General features: G+C 32.5%; 1 protein-coding gene across 1 annotated transcript in view; it reads left to right on the top strand.

Moving 5' to 3' along the window:
• Positions 1-344: 344 nt before the first annotated feature.
• The window catches only part of LOC149906775 (uncharacterized), a 103991-nt gene continuing 86300 nt past the window's right edge, over positions 345-18035 (top strand). Inside the window, exon 1 of the mRNA XM_090104941.1 lies at positions 345-426. Coding sequence (XP_089961067.1) covers positions 345-426 — 82 coding nt within the window. The remainder of the gene's footprint in view (positions 427-18035) is intronic.

An 18035-nucleotide genomic window follows, 5' to 3' on the forward strand; every position in this document is an offset into this window, starting at 1 on the left:
GATCATTTGATTAAAAATAAGTAAAGTAATAACATAATATTATCATTAGCCTTATTAAAAACTTATAACGCGTTATCTATTTTATAAACCACGGTATTTTAAATATTTAAATATAATTCTTAATATCTCTCTCACAATCGAAAGCAAAATAACAAAATCAATCGCACCATTATAATATGTTAAATAACCAAAAATAACATTTAAAGAATCAATAATATTTGGAGTACCGTAGCAAGCTCAGTCTTCGACGCGATCTCGCGTAGAGTGCACGCGCGACACGCTACGAACCGGCTACGAGTCTACGCTGACTACGAAACGCGTAACGAAATGCTACGAGTGTATTTATGCTAAGTGTAAAAATGTATCTTTGTGCGTGCATACTTCTTCTAATATGCGGGACTGCTATTGGAAATCCAGCGAAAATAGGTCAGTTATGTTAAGAATTTTGCACTTTTCAACGGACAAAGGATGTATGGATATTGCTTTTAATTTTAAATAATACAGCTATAATTATACACCACCAAAATGGATGTTATAATGTTAATACGAACGTTGCGGTTTTTGACTCGTTCATGCGTGTGTGTCCCTCATTAAATAACGGATTAAATATAATTGAAACTGATTCATCATTATAATTTAAATACAGTATAAAGCCAACATGACGTTAATTTAATTTTATTATCATATTATATCATACTTTCAGTGTAAATATACTTTGGTGAATATTTGGTTACAGATTGTGTTGTTAGTATTGCGGTAAATTATATAAAAACGCTGAATGCTGGAAAATGCGTCCCCTTGGAAATAAAGTATGGAAGAAGCTGATTGAAATGAACGATAAGCTTCTTAGTAAAAGGGGACTTCTTTATGGGAAAACGAAAATAATATTTTCTTGCGATCAAATCAAAATCACGACACATACAAAATATTCATGTACATAGTAGACTCACATCATTAACATTAACAAAATCATATCATTTGTTTATGTGATTGCTACACAAACACATTCAAACAGTTAAAACGTGACACTTAATGACGTTCGCGTGACATTATTTCGTATACAGCGTGACGATTTATAGACATGATGATGTCTTATTCGTGGAATGAAAAGAAACGCTATTCCTTGGTCCCCCTTTGTTTGAGGCTTTTACTTACTGAATGGCAAATGTGACAGTATAACGTTGAATGACTTTCTTATTTATGGAACTTGTTTCACTACTGCTTTGTATAACTTTCGTTGGTATATTGGTTGAGCTGGTCTGAACTATAAAGCGGTATATTTATGTATATACTGGTACTTACGTAATGTATTATGTGTATGTATTGTAAAAACCGGTGTTTTTGAGTGCAAATAAAATTGCTAACAATCTAATCAAGCAATTGATACAATTTAATATCTCAATAATGTTTAGGTATCACTACTGTAAATGCGAAAACTATCATTTTTGTAACTTAAACAAGCAAACAAGGTTGTATGCATTCCGTTAAACGTTGGTACACAAATGTTACTAAATTTGTTATGTTACATACGTCATTTTTTTAGAATAAACCTTTCCTACTGTAAACCATTAAACTGCACTGTTATTAGTCCTTCAAGGTCTCAACTAACTTCTACTAACTATTTAAAGTCATGACACTAAAAATATGAATACACCTACAAAAAGGCGAATTTAACGCAGATAGAGTCACAGGAATAAACTATTCACGTAAACTTATACACCCTATTCTTTATAAACTTTGACTATATCCATATCTCATACCTTCACGGAATACGCTTAAGGGGGCGCATAAAGCAAAATAACCAATCTTCTATTAGATGATACGTGTAATATGCAAGACCAAATCTAAAAAATAAAATATATATCAAACTAGATGATATGTTCAACGATTCTGTTTAATCAAAAACATAAAATATTAAAATTTACTCGATAAAAAGAAATCACCAAGTTAGCTCTAATTTTCACACTTTTACGTTTTCTACTTGACATGGTAATACTTATTATGATTTTTTTTTTCATAAACAATTATATTAAAACATTTGCAAGATATTTGTCAGAGCATTTTGTGTAATTACTTTTAGTTTTGGTTTTATCTGCGATAAACCACTTTTATCGTGACAAAATCAAACGTTTATCTCGAGAAAAAAAGAGCACCAAAAGTGGTTTATCGCAGATAAAACCAAAAATTTTTTCACATCGTAATATATCTATTATCCACATACTTTATTGTGTATTTATAAAGCGTCTAAAAGCTTTTCAAAGTACGAACAATTAAATTATTAAAGATAACCGCTAACAATATTCTATTTTATTATTATTTTCGGTGAGATTTTGTAATAAAATATTTAAAAGATATTCTGTAGAGTTTTAACAACGCTTCTATAATTGAAATATTGGATTTTTTTTGTGTTGTATTTGGTAAAGTATCGAGACTATAATCTATATATATATATATATAGATTATAGTCTCGATACTTTACCAAATACAACACTATTTTTTGCTAATTTGTCCTGACTATATGGAGACTGGGCTTACTTACATTTTGTCTAGACACTGAAAAAATAACAAATTTGGCCAGATTATCAGGGTCGTGAGTGATCTAAAATGTAGTTTCATGCGCAATGTAGAATTATTATGAAGGTAAGAGGAGAAAAACAAGTGCTGTATAAAGTGATGTAAAATTATAACTGCATGTTTTTAATATCTCTACAATTTTAAATCATACCTACCTACATATGCAATATTTGTGTTTAAATGATCTTTATTTAATTATTTGTTTTATTAGAAAAAAAGAGCGCGTGTGCCGAGCACACGTGTCAGAAGTGAAACTTCTTTGGCGAGATTCAAAGATACCTAAATCGTGACCGTATTGCCATGACGAGACCTTGAAATTTTACACCTCAACGCGCCTAAAAAGGCTTCACTACAAAACCCATTATTTATATCACTTTACCTTATTTCCTTATTGAAATATTTTTTTTATTTGGCAAAGAAATTTTTATCATTTAACTGAGTGTCATTAATCACTGTTTACCAAAACGATTAGTGTAAATTATATACGCTATTCATGACAGAGCGTATATTAATTCCTACTAAAAACTTAATTTCGAAAATTTATCTATTTAACCCGGCGTCATTGAGGTTGGGTCAAAATGACCCGGCTTGTTTATAATTTACAATATCTTTGTAATTACGTGCACGATTGTGCTGTTCTTTGTAGTAGCTGGAGCTAATAATGTACATTAAACGTTTTGGAAGTGAAATTCTTTCGACCTCGAGTGTACTGGGAGCTACACGCGTGTATTTCCGAAAAAGGTAAATATGACCCATCCTCACAATTGATGTAACAATTTCGCGCCATGGCTAAGTTATCGATTTTTACTGTTGTGTATGATTTCTTGGTGTCTGCAAACATTTTTTTTGCTTGTTTCAGTGAATTTAATGTTTTTGTTTGTCCGACAGGTACTTATTATAAAATAGGTACTATAAACGGATAGAATAGAAAATATCACGTATGATGGCGGGTTTAGACTCTTGTCTGACTCAGACTTACCTTATTATGATGATGAAGTAGAAGAAGAGGATCATGTAAGAGTGCGCAGTGTGTTTCAAGCGGAGAAAAGCGAAAACCCGAATTCAATACCTTTTACAATAAAACTAAATATGGGGTTGACGTCGCTGATGATCTTTGCGCCTCCTATGATGTGAGTCGTAACTCCAAAAGTTGGCCCCTGACAATTTTTATGCCATGTTGGACACACAGGAATTAATGCGCTTATAATACGTCACATAAATAAAAACAAACCAAACGATAAGCGACGTAATTTTTTGAAAAACCTAGGTCTTGCTCTGGTCTTAGAACATTTGAAAATTCGCCAGGAATTGATCGATAGCAATGACAAATGGGCAAAATAATCAGATAATTTATTGGTGGATCATCAGAGGAGCCACCTGCAGTTCCCGCAAAAGATGTTAAGTGTGTCCGGAAATAAAAATAGTAAAACAAAACATTTTTGTCAAGCTTGCCCTAAATTTATTTGTCCTGAACGCATCATGGCTTTCTGTATTGATTTCATTTACAACGAAGATTCTAATTAGATTTGTTAAAGTTTTTTTCTAATATATTTAGACTTAAGTTTATAAAAATGCTATTTGTAACCAAAATTACTGGTTATTAGCGTAGTAATGACATGAAAACGTAAGAGGTCTATATTTTGTTCCTATTTTTATGAGTTTATGTCAAAGTTGATTAAAGTGAATAAAACGTTGGTTAATTATTATTTTTATTTTATATTATCAAAACCAGAATACCTATAACCTATAATAATAACACAGAAAACTAATTTTCTTAAAAAGTTTAAAAATAACAACTATAAAATATATGGGTAATATTGACCCACCTCAACGTTCGCGTATCTGTTTTCTACCACAATGACGCCGGGTTAACAAGACTTCTTTTAGAGTACCGTTTATTACTATAGACATAGAGGTTATGTAACACCGGTTTAGAAAGCAGTAGCAGAAGAGAGCCGGTGGCACATGTAGTATATTTTTGCAGCAATCTGAATGTATTTAAATATGTTTCTTTGTCCCACTAAAACTGCGAGCTAGAGTTAAGTTAGCAACAAGAAACAAGGAAAGAGTAAGCCAATATTTTTAATAAGAACTCCTATTTTTAACGTACAAGGTACGTAAATTAATGGCATAGCCTACAAAGTCTATTTATAAAATGGACTCATAAAGTATAAATGAAGGAAGCGTTTAAGTAATAAAATATCCCTAAAAATAGTTTAAGTAATCAAATTCATAAGATGTTTCTCTATAATCACGATAATAAAATTTAAATATCAGCTCTGCGTCTACTTTGTATATGCAGCGCACTTACAAAGAGGTCTTGTTTTCTGTACCACGCTGTTACATTTTAGTGTACCTAAAGTTTTTGACGTGACAACGTCTTATAATTCGATAGAGCCGGCTGCACGCACGAAAAAACATGACTCATGCGGCGTTACCTCGCTCTGAGGCGTTCCATGTAAGGTTTGAAGTGCAAGCGAGAGCGCGGAACGAGCGACAAAGAAGCACAATCGGACGTTGTCACGTTCAACAGCTATCGCCAGTAAACCGACTTTACAGACAACCAATTTTTTTGCTGTATTTTTACATTTCTTGGGTATTTCTTAATTTATAGTTCTAAGTCCTTGTTGTTTTCTTATTCAATAGTGTGGTATAACAATACTTTTTTTCTTTAAAAAAATCACAAATATTCGCGGCACGCATGCCTTCAGGCAGGGCGTGAAATACAAACCGACGGATAAAAACGAGCCAAGATTTGTTTCAGTTACGAGCTTTTGACAAATAGAGAGCTTTCCGTCGCGTCCGTTTAAGTGGAAATCGAGATAATGTCGCGACTCCGATTTGTAGTCCTTCTGGAGAAATGCCGGGTCAATATCTCAATAGTCGATGCCGAACGGTCAGTATGATTCGAGTTGCAATGGTTATTTTTTTATTGAATAACGCACATGGAATGCTATCCAGCCTGTGCATATTTGTTTTTCATAGGTATTTTATCCTCTTTCATGTTTTTTTTTTTTTTTTTTTTTTTTACATGTTCGATTAAAATTCGAATAGACTAGTACAATTTTTATTAAAAAACGTGAAAAGTTACAAACTGCAATATTAGATATGCAAACACTTATATCAATGAAATTTACATAATATTCACGTCACATTCCACAAATCATAGCTATGAATCAACTTAACAACAAAATCTTTCATTAAAATCTGGAATCCAAATGGGCTCATTTGTGAACTCCACATATTACCTTTTTTCTTTTTAATAACCATGAAAAATAAAGCTTCCATAGCAGTTTAAAATAAGATGACTGTTGAGAAAATATCATAAATTTTGATCAAGTCAAAATGTGTCTTCACATCCGTAAGAAAATTATTTATTTTCATCATTTCAAATATTCAGTAATCGTGAAAAGACAAGTATAATATGAAAACTAGCAATAATGAGTTTTAGTCAAACAACGAAGTATATTTGTAGAAAGTGCTGTAAAGAGAGGTAAGTAGTACGACAAAGTTAAATAAGATATAAGTGGGCGGATTACTCACCAAATAATATTATTATCATTTTGATGGTACTTTCGCTAGCTACCTACGATTCTAGTTCGCATATCAGATTTTTTTATACTTTTATATATATTGTTTTATCGCAAAAAAGACTTGAATAATCCACTCACACTCATAACCCAACTACACATATATTTTATATCTATATATGTATTTGAATTAGATATGGCACGTCTCTCTGTCTATCATAATATTTGTGAACTCAAGACATTTATTTGTGCATACGTACATACAGTAATTAATTAATCTAGTATTGGTTTATGTTGTTTACTTCCTAGTGAGATACTGCTCCTACAAATTGAATGTACGATATAGCGACGTCTAAACTAAACTTTGGAATTTATCTTTGATGTAGTTACGCGGCAGCCGAGGGCGTCAATCAGTAAAGAGTTAAGTAGATGCATTAAACATCTGTTTCACTAATCGATTTTTTACGGATAAGTTAGTAGGTAATCAGTCTTCTGTATCCTACCAGATCGCGATATTTATCTTCTACCGGGAATCGAACTTAGATACTTCAATTCAACGCTCGCTTTCGCAAGAGCAAAAACCTTCCGGTTATTCCACTTACAAACTGCAAATTGTTTTTCTAGAAACTACTTACTCTGTCTGTTCCGAGTTGCAAAAAACTTTTATTACACGTAAAATGTAACAAGCGGCTGTCCAACCGGGGAGTGATAAATGACACCGTTGGAAAATGGTGTGAAACATTGAATTCATAAAAATTAACTATTTTATGTACAATATGGATAAATGAACATGAAGTGCCGCTCAAACTGTCACTAGCGTAGCTCTGCTTCACTCGTAGAATAGTTCGCGCGTAGCACAGGGTAAGCTCGTAGCCCGTCTCTCGTAGCACAGGATCGTTCGTAGCACGGAGCTATTCGTAGCAATGTGGGAATATAAATTTTAGTTCCATTTGGCGTTATGCTTTGCGTGAATTTAATCTTTTTACTAATGTTACTGTTGTAGAACAATTATGAAGGATTTTTCAATATTCATGTTGTTATAACCCAAATGGTGTGAAGGATTATGATCATTTTAGCTCTCGCTAGATTCCTATAGTACTGTGATATATTATATCCACCTACATCTATAGTATAAGAGGTTATAATATTATATTTGTTGTGAGTGTAATATTTTATAAAAGAATGTTTTATTGATTTTCATTACAGTGCAACTTTATTAGAAAACATAAATAAAGGTTTTTTATTTCTCTCTTATTCAAACTGTGCTTGAATAATATTATTTTCCTGTTTATTAAAGATTCATATCAAGCGATATTACAAAAAATCTGCTTATTTATTTGACGGTTCGATTTCCTGAAAAGAACATTCGTCGTTGATATTAAAAGCAATTGACATTTATTTATAAAGGAAAATACAATGTAATTCGATATTCACAATATTTCATATTATACCACTCTCTATTGTTGGTCGATTGTGGAAATATCAATTCTGTTACTGGGATATAAGGTTCAAAATGACGTGTAATGCAGGAACTAAATTTACTGCGCCAAGTCCAACCCTACCACCTAAATCTACTATGGGGCATGTTTAGAGTTCCGCAGCTAAAAGTTATATTATTTTTAGATCGAAACGCAGACTGTTCACAGTTCAGTAGGTATACAGGGTGTAATCCTTAAGTGTGCACAGGCGATTATTCCGTAACTATTGCAGATATCAACAAAAACTTTAAACTGATAACGAAAGCCCTTTACCTAATGAGTAAAATGACAATACTAACTTTTTAAAAATAAAACGGGAAATATCCAAAAAATTTACATCAAACACGCCCATTAACACACAACACATATATATACAAAACCGCGGGGCACAGTTAGTATAAAAGATACCTGATACCTTTGCTATACCACAAACTCATCTCCGAAATAAAATTTGCCCTGTTTTTACGTCAACTTGTATTTTCAACGCGATCTCCACACGCATGACTTGAATACAAATGATAAATAAAATATTGTAATATAGAACTGACTTTGTTTTTGTAGTCGTACCAATAAATAGTGCAAATGTCTGTGGTATTTACTAATATCAATAATATTATGTATGTGGTATTATGAATCATATGTATCTAACCAATCTTACTTACTAATACCATCTACTACTCAATTCTCTCGGCTTTATATTTTATTGATTAACCTTCAAAACTGATGTACAGGTAAATTAGCTTGGAGAAATTTTTGCATATGTAGTGGTGTGTATATTACTCAGATCTTAGAGCGCGTTTCCACTATATCGTTCTGGCCTATACAAAAATGTTTCGATATCCTAACATTACTATTTAACTTTATACTTATTCCTAGCAACACTTTTGTTTTCAATAAAAACAAGTTTTTATTTGAAAGAAAATGGTTTTGACTTTATAAAAAAAAATATATCATTCAATTTTACGTCCTTGAGCAAACGACAAGGCGACTACCGTGAAACAATAAAATATCGTGTCCATAATAATTTGTTTCATAATTAATATTTGACCATAATAATTACGAAACAAAACAAATAAATAAATCGTCACTTGATAGTGGAAAGTGGAAACACGCACAAAACCAGAATAAACCAGTTTACGCTGTCCGCAGGTGCCACGTGCAGTCGTTTGGTAGCGTTAGAACATAAAGCACATTTCATTCAAAAATTATAATTATTATGTACGTAGTTTAATTGATAAATTTTGTATTTGTTGATTGTTGTTATTATTTGTTATTATTGTTATAATATTTGTTGAAGTGAATTACATGTCCCGCAGCCGGAGGCCCCAAATGAAAACTCAGATGTACTTAAAAACTACATTTAATAGCTAAAATGAGACTTTTACACCCATGTCTGCACGATGCAGACCGGAGTTAAAGAATGAATTTATACAGTTTAATAATTATAAAGACGTAAGCTTGGATGCTATAAGGGAAATCGCATCCACATTCTATTCCCGTGCGAACGGCGTATTCAGCAGTTTTGTATGAAGGCAGGGCCATAACTAGTGTTTAATTTGTGTGTAAGTGTTGTAACTTTATATTGTTAATTCAATATGGCTCCAGTGTTAAAACATGGTCGAGGCAAGCCTTTGACTTCTCAAACTAAAGAATTAAACTTTAAATGTCGTTTCTTTTTCAGGTTAGTAAATTTTTCATTTTAGTAACATTGTTAATGTAAAAGTTATATGTATGTTAAATGTGCAAATATTAAAATAAAGTCTCATCTTTTTCAGAGGAGAAACACATATAGTTTAATTTAAAATCCCTTATATATACAGGGTTACTTGTAAAACACCGGCAACCTCGCAGGACAAGATAGCTAACATCATAAGTAACAACATTTCGACTTTTGATAATTTGTTAGATTTTATTTTCATACAAAAATAAATATTCATTTAATTTTCCGTCTGAATATTATAAACTCTACGCCTCCCAAAAATTACGTAAACAAAAAGCGAACGAGAGGGGGAAGGGGGCGTCGCGTCGTCCATCCGATAATTAATAGAACATAGACTTACAAATGTAAGGAGAGTACAATAAAAGTTTAAAAAATCATTTAAAAATAATTTATTGCGTTATGCCAAAAGTCGTAGAACAAATGTTGTTATTTATGATGTTAGCTATCTTGTCCTGCGAGGTTGCTGGTGTTTTACAAGTAACCCTGTATAAAATAAAAACTAAAAATAAAATGTTGTTTTATTTTATTTGCTGACCATACACTACTACAAACGCAAAAATTTCTCCAAGCTAATTTACCTGTACCCTCTTCACAATGGGCACCTTTGGCCCAACAAAATATGATCGTCAATATTTGCAGTCATGACGGGCGACGGTGATTATGAAAAACATTTGCAAAAACGTTAGATCACAGACATTAAGGCCCTCTACACTACCGTGATTCAGTCATGATGCATTACCGTCTAAAATCGCTAGCAAAACTGTCTTAGTTTAACTTCAGCTAAATCGTTAAAAACAAACCACAATAAATGCTAATGATACGGACGTCGCGACATCCAAGGAATAACAAAATTACAATAGAACAACTACATAATATCGAATTACGATCATAATACTCAATTATTAATTTGGAGGCCCGCCAATGCCTTATGTTTTGTTTTCCGGGTCACCGGTAGGATAATAGACCGTAAGTCCACAGCATACAGTTTAAAATTGTTTCATTGAATTATTAATGACGTCAGCTCTTTGGGGCTCCCAGGGAGGGATAATTCCAGCTGGTATTTTATTAATTGCGTCAAAGACTGGTAAATTAACAGACTCGTTAACAGATCAAACGATTTCCATTAAATTGGAAATAATTTAAATAAAATTTCGACACGCTTTAACCTCTCTCTCAATCAAAATTCGTCAATTTTACGCACCATCTGTTCAGTGGTTTACACAATATGTAAACTCCAACTCAAACGCAAACATTCATTTATTCAATTAGACTACTATTTAGTAGCACTTTCGAATCGTCATTACATAAGTATTTTTAACATTTACCACCGATTCGGAAAGCAGTATCTATGGAGAAGAATCGGCAAGAAACTCCATAGTTTAAATAGAGATTACAATTTTATGACTTGTAGTTTTTTCATGAGAGATTGACTATTATAATATGACTAATTGTGAAGAAACATATTATGGTAATCAGTTTTTTAAAAACGTCCTCATAATTATCAGCCATTTTTTCCCCACTATAGGAATACAAACCAAGTAGAAACCTAATGAACGCAATTATGGTTTTTTCCATTCTTAATCAGAATAAAATAGGTCATGAGAAGTGTTATATTAAGTGAAGTAGTTCTTTTGTGTTAGTTATAAGTCAGTACTACGAAGGTCTCTATAGAAATATAGTCCCGATTTGCTTACACTGGTATTTTCTACAAGAAAAACTTTTGTTGAATGAACTTTTTTCACACAAAAAAACTTGTTTTTGTTGTTTGAGGAAATCAACGATATAATTTATCATTCTACAACAATACTTTTTTTCCATAGGCATAGTTCCATCTCTTTATACGTAAATACTTCGCTCGGTTATAATACACTAGCTGCTCCGCGCGGTTTCACCCCCGTGGCTCCACCCCTGTTGGTCGTAGCGTGATGATATTATAGCCTTTAACCTTCCTCGATAAATGGGCTATCTAACACCGAAAGAATTTTTCAAATCGGACCAGTAGTTCCCGAGATTAGCGCGTTCAAACAAGCAAACAAACTCTTCTATAGATTACACCTCTGTGTCTGTTAAAACAAAGTTCTATAGTACACGTCTACTTCAATAAATAATCAACAACTCTTCATCTCTCAAACAACCCCTTGAAATTTATAAATACACCGCATAGCAACAAAATGAACGATAAATGTAAATTCTAACTAAGCTACAATAAACATGGCTACGGGAAACGTGGTATAATTATTGTCTTATGTTAATAAATTGTATTCAACCGAACGTTGCTTTTAGCTTGGGGATATTTTAAATGCTTGCTCAGATAAACTAGTGAAGTAACGCGGTTTGCATTGAAATTTCATAAGTATAGTGAAGTAGCATTATATTTGATAGCAATGTGAATTAATCAAAAAATGTGAGTTAATCTTTAGATTAAAGGAAGTTATATAAAACGTTATTGAAATAATAACAAGCATCTATAAAGGTTAATTAATATCCAGAGGGCATTTAAATTAAATCTAAGAAATGTCTATGTATTATGTAGTTTTATAACGTATTTTTAATAAAATAGGTACTTAAATTTCAACATTGCTGCACCAAAATATATTCTCATCATCCTTTCAATTTCTAAAATTAACCTTGACATAAACAAAGTTCTTTCTTATAATGTTACTAGCGGTCCGCCCCGGCTTCGCCCGTGGTACATATGAAAAATAGATGTTGGCCGATTCTCAGACTTACCCGATATGCACAGAAAATTTCATGAGAATCGGTCCACCCGTTTCGGAGGAGTATGCAGACTAACATTGTGACACGAGAATTTTATATATAAGATTATTTTCCTCAAATGAATTGCTCAAGTTATTTCTCAACAGCCACATTTAGTATTCCATAATACCTATTATATTCCAACAGAAGATCCTAGAAGCACAATTAAAATGACCTAACCTGCACAACGAACGGTTAGCACGGCCGAGAAAATATTTCATAATACATTTTGCCGACAATATCAGTAAATTCACGTAGCAAAGTAGGTCGACTTATAATTTGAAAGCTAAGCTACAGTTTTGGAGATGTGCCAAGCCTGTCGAATTAGAGCGTGCACTTCGTTAGGTAAATTGATAAGGTTGAAGCGTCTTTTCAATTTTGCAGCGTTGTACTTGAATTTTGATGTTTCGCGGGATGAGGGTTCAGATGTGAAAATGTCAATTTGTACTACTATAAGTCATAAGTGAGAAATAACTGTTTGTGTATTAAATAACCAAGTTTTACATGATCTGATAATCTGAAAAGTCAAAACTAGGAGTTAAGAACTTTCACCGGCGTGTTTTTGATGCTTTATATTTTATTTATTTCTTTCAATATTATTATAAGTCACCAAAAAGGGCTTAGTTCACAGAAGTTAAAAAAACTACATTTAAGTATTTTTTATTGTCCCGTATTATTTATTTTATGTATTTTTTATGCATTGTGCAAAGGCGTGTTAAATTATAAATCCATACTAATATTATAAATGCGAAAGTAACTCTGTCTGTCTGTCTGTTACTCAATCACGCCTAAACTACTGAACCAATTTGCATGAAATTTGGTATGGAGATATTTTGATACCCGAGAAAGGACATAGGCTACCTTTTATTGCGAAATATGTACCACGGGCGAAGCCGGGGCGGACCTCTAGTTACCAATAAAAGAAGAAGAATATAAAAGAAGGAAACTATGACTCTACTTGCCATTAACTATAGAGGAAATAACTTACTTTTCAATCATCAATACACATTTAACTTTGAAGAGAATTTTATTGCATTTAATAATTGATTTTGCTATTTGCATAACAACTACACACAAGTAGGTCGCGGTAAAGAGGTTGAGTTTCTTGTCAACAGTTGAGAACAATTTTATTTTTCGCTTATGACACGCTGTTCCTTGAAATTTTTAGTTTTAGTTCAGTTTTAATGTATATTTTGTGTGTAGTTTAAAATAGTTTGTCTGTGTTATTGTATGTGTATTTATCTCTCTATCAGGCTTTTTTTTAACTTTACCTTTTTATTTATTAAAAATACATGTAACATAAATTGACATGCCAAAAACCACACAGATTTGTCCGGCATGCAATCGACCTGTATGCATGTTTGCAATCGACTCCATTACAACAAATTTTGGCCCACTTTAAACATAAACACTAAACAGGCAGAATTCAATTCAAACTTTTTGTTGTAGTTAATCAACAACCGGTGACAAAACAATAACTTCATGTAAAAATAGGCAGAATGCTGAAAATGTATCATTTTGAATAAAAACCGAGTTGCTATTGTACTTTATTATTTCGTCATCCTATAGATACACCTTAGATCATACTTAATGATAAGAGATACACAATATACGCATGCCATTTAATTTTAATTTGCATTTCATTACATTGATTAAACTAATTTCTACCCACTATCAAGCGAAGCCTCGATTGAAAACTATTCCTACTAATAGAATAAGATATGTAAAAGTTTGTGAGGATGTGTGTGTGTGTTTGTTACTCTTTCACGCAAATACTATTAAACCGATTACAACGACATTTAGCACACATATAGAGGGTAACTTAGATTAACACATAGGATAGGTTTTATTCCGGAAATGCCACGGGAACGGGAACTATGCGGGTTTTTCTCTGGAAACGCGGGCGAAGGCGCGGGCGGAAAGCTAGTATGAAATAAATATACAAAAAGCTGTATAACTATTAACGTAATAACAAAAAACAATCCGCCACGTTGTTCAATATTGTAGCTGTGTAATTTTTCATTTTACTGTAATAGTCGCATTTATTTTTATTGTATGGGCTTAACGCTTTACATTCAAAATTGCTGTAATATTGCTGCGTACAAATAGTTTATACAATGAATCTCTTATAATAGTTTAGATTTTATACATGAAGCTTACAATTTACAAATTCCAGTTTTATTGCACAGATTTGTACACTTATCAACGGCTAGCTGTGCCCTTCGGTTTTACCCGCAGTGCTCTCCACTCATGTTGGTCTAAGCGTGATGATTTATATAGCCTCGATAATAACAATTTTTAAATCGGACTAGTAGTTCATGATATTAGTGCGTTCAAACAAATAAACAAACTCTTCAGCTTTATAATATTAATATAAATCAGCGATAGTGCTATAGTTTCGTGATTTGATCTTAAAAGCGTGTTTAAAAAAACTAGAAATAGCTGAAAGAATAGCAGAATAGCTGAAACTTCACATAACATCCTCATTTCATACTAGAAAACATTAAAATTCACAATATTAGTAGAAACTCGCACAGAATTCATCGCGTCATCGCCTTGTCGAATAACACCGCTTGATACCTCCAAAGAGGCTTTATATACAAAAAATGGGACACTTGGCTTCGCGCCAGGACGTCACTAGAATACGTGTTAACACTTGAATTGTATTGGTGTCGCAGTTAAATACGGTTTAAATATGAAAAAGTATGATTTCTTAAAGTATGGACGTAGGAAGGCATGAAGCTGTATGCTTAGTGGAACGTTATTGTTGTAGACTAAAGGTCAAAATTGATTAAAAACAATGAATGAATGAATGAATGAATGAATTCTTTATTGCACACACCAGTTGAAAGAAATAACATAAAATACGATACAAACAAATTGCACAATGGGTGACCTTATGGCTACAGAGCCATCTCTTCCAGGTGACCCAACCAAGGAAAACAATAATAAATTACAAATACAAGTAGGCGGTGTATACTAAAAAAAAGAAGCAATGATAAAATAAGTTTAAATTAATAATATAAATTACTAGAAAAGTTGTGGTACAATATTTGTAGTTAAGTTAATTTAACGTTTGTAATAATTAATAGTAGTATTGTTTTGTTTTATTGAAGTGAGGGACTTAAGATAAGTGATGGAAATGAATGAATGTAAAGATAACACTAAAATCGTATCTATAATATTGGTCATGTCCTTGACACAATTTCCAATAAGAACCCAAATATAAAGTTGGTATAAATTATCCATAGACAACAATATAGAGTCCAGTTTTCATTCATGACCATTATAAAGAAAATCGTCTCTACAAAAACAAAACAAATCTTTCGTAAAATGTTCATTAATATCGGTTCATCTATTTGGGTATAGACACAATATCTACATTTTAAACTCACCTCGTTCTCCGAAAGTTAAACACACTTGTAACAATCGTACTAAAAATACAAACAGGTTAAAACGTATCAAATACACTCTAACTAAAAGGTTTTGCAGTTGAAGGGTTGAACTTTATACTCGCTTCATCGTCAAATAATTTATTACAAGATACAGTGAATACTAATTAGAATAGTTTTAAATTAAGTATCAAGGCTTTAAATAAACGTGTCAGAACTGAAACTTCTGCAGCTTTACCAAAATCATCGCTTTACTCCATGATGTGACGGTATTGCCATGACGAGACCTTGAAATTTTACTCCCAACGCGCCTAAAGAAGTTTCACTTCAATTAATACAGAAATGAGAAAAGTATTGTCTTAATAATACAATTTTCTAATTGTGTAATAAAATGAATAAATGATACACAATTTTTTTTATTTCTCAATAAAGTTAAGAAAACCATAATATCAGAAAACTTTCAATAGTTTTAGATTTATATCTCTAATTCTCTAGCCATACCAAAACAATAATGAGTTTCAAAATTTATTACAACAAGAACCCTTGAATCAACTGCATACAGTTCTTGAATTTAGTATTTTGTAATATTCAGTGAATATAGAGACATTAACCATATTCCTAGACTTGTACCAGACTATGTAACAAACATATTGTACAACATTTGCAACGAAAATTACATAGCGCTTTATTAAAGGCGTAAATAATGAGATTCACAAAGCACTACGTATATTCCAGTACACGCTAATATCATACAACTTGTTCCAACCAAGTAAGCTTTCTTGGTACCCGAAGAAATCCTTCATTAGAATTTAAAACCTCTTCTATCTCTCTCTAGCACACACAATCCTGGTATACACTGTCTCTCTTCAACCGCTGTTTCTTTGAGCAAACGGTTAAATTATGATGCAGGGTGTATTTTCTAAAGAGCTTTCCAGAAAGAATCTGGTAGGAGGACGGTGAAGTGTTTTATATCTCATTTCACAATGAAATGTTTTAATTTAATGTTCCTTCAGTATCTACTGGTATCCACAAAAAGTGAAGTCCCATGTCCCCTAGTGGGTAAGGGGCAGATGCATTATACATCTTTTCTTTTCTTTAAGGACAAGTAGGTGATCAGCCTTCTGTGTCCTGCCAGACCGAGACATTTTTTTTCTTCGTCTTCACCGGGAATCGAACCCAGGACCCCTCGGTGCTACGCTCACGCGTCAACAACTGTACCAAGGAGGCGGTTATATCCACAAATATAGTAGTAATTATTTCAAATCAAGTGTGAAACATGTAGTTTAAGTAAGTACCTATGTACATGTTATCTCTACATTTTATAATGCAGTCTGTAAAAAATTATCATGAAAGTAAATTAGACAATATATGTATTTCCACTCATAGGAGATACTTACAATCTAATCAAAAATTGAAAGACTCCTAAGACAAATAAGAATATTGTTTAATTAAAATAAATTTAAAGTTAATTTGTTTAATTTAAGTTTGAAATATCAAAACGATGCATGTTTAGAAAATCAACACGGCTCACTACATAGATAAAGCAAAGACGCTTTCTACGTCTGTCTGTCTGTATGCTTATATCCTTAAAACTGCACAACTGTTTGTGATGTAGTTTTTTTTAATATATATAGACTGATTCAAGAAGAGAGTTGTAGTCTTCAATTTATTAGGTTTTGGACAAAGCGGGTGACACGGGTGGAAAGCTAGTAATAACATAAAAAGCAACGCGCAGTATATAACTTTTGAATATTTTCCGTCAACAACTCTTAACCACCAAATTCTGAACCAAAAAAAACATACGTGTGGCGCTCGAGGACTGCCGCGGTAAAGCATAGCATCGCATCGCTGTGCCGGTTGGAGTGGGGGGTGTTAGGTTTTTTCGTTACGGAATTTTTACATTCGGTCGCCGCGCTCAAAGTTTGAGATAAAAGCTATGGCTTAAAAATCTAATCAAATACAATTGAACACAATTTAGTCTTCACTTTCCTCTTACTCATACCTAAGTATATTCAACTTTAGCGCACTCAAACACCCTGTATGTTATTCCTGTTAATGAGTCCCTGAGGCGGACGCAACTTTTGTCTAGCCCCACAATGTATAAACCCTTAGCATGCAATTATTTTCTGTTTTCGTATTTAACTACGGTTTGTGAGATTTGAAAACACGTGCTGTTTTCGTGTAAGCCGCCAAGGCTAGAAGTGAATAGGTACCGTTTTGCGTTAATCATGTTTTTTAAATAATATGTGCAGGGTTTGAGTATTTTATTTGCATATTAAATCGTATGTATGTATTATGATCGTATGTATTCAATAGGATATTGTTTTGATAAAAAATTTATAGGTACAGAATTATTTTAATGTATGACCTGGTTAGGAATTTTCCTACCATTGGGCTGGTGACTGGCAAAATATTATTGAGTTTAGTAATAAATGAAAGAAAAAATATTTATTTTGTAAATCTATAGATAGAAAATTTGCTATGACCTTGTTTAGCTAAATAATCGAAGTACCTATGTAAACAAGTCTTCATAATATTATTGCTATTGCTAATGAAGCCTGAATGAATGAAAAATTGCACATGC

This window comes from Colias eurytheme, chromosome 8 (genome assembly GCF_061535395.1).
Source record: "Colias eurytheme isolate Ceu_HAF_F1 chromosome 8, ilColEury1 Martin Lab GWU primary, whole genome shotgun sequence".
NCBI classification, from domain to species: Eukaryota; Metazoa; Arthropoda; class Insecta; order Lepidoptera; family Pieridae; genus Colias; species Colias eurytheme.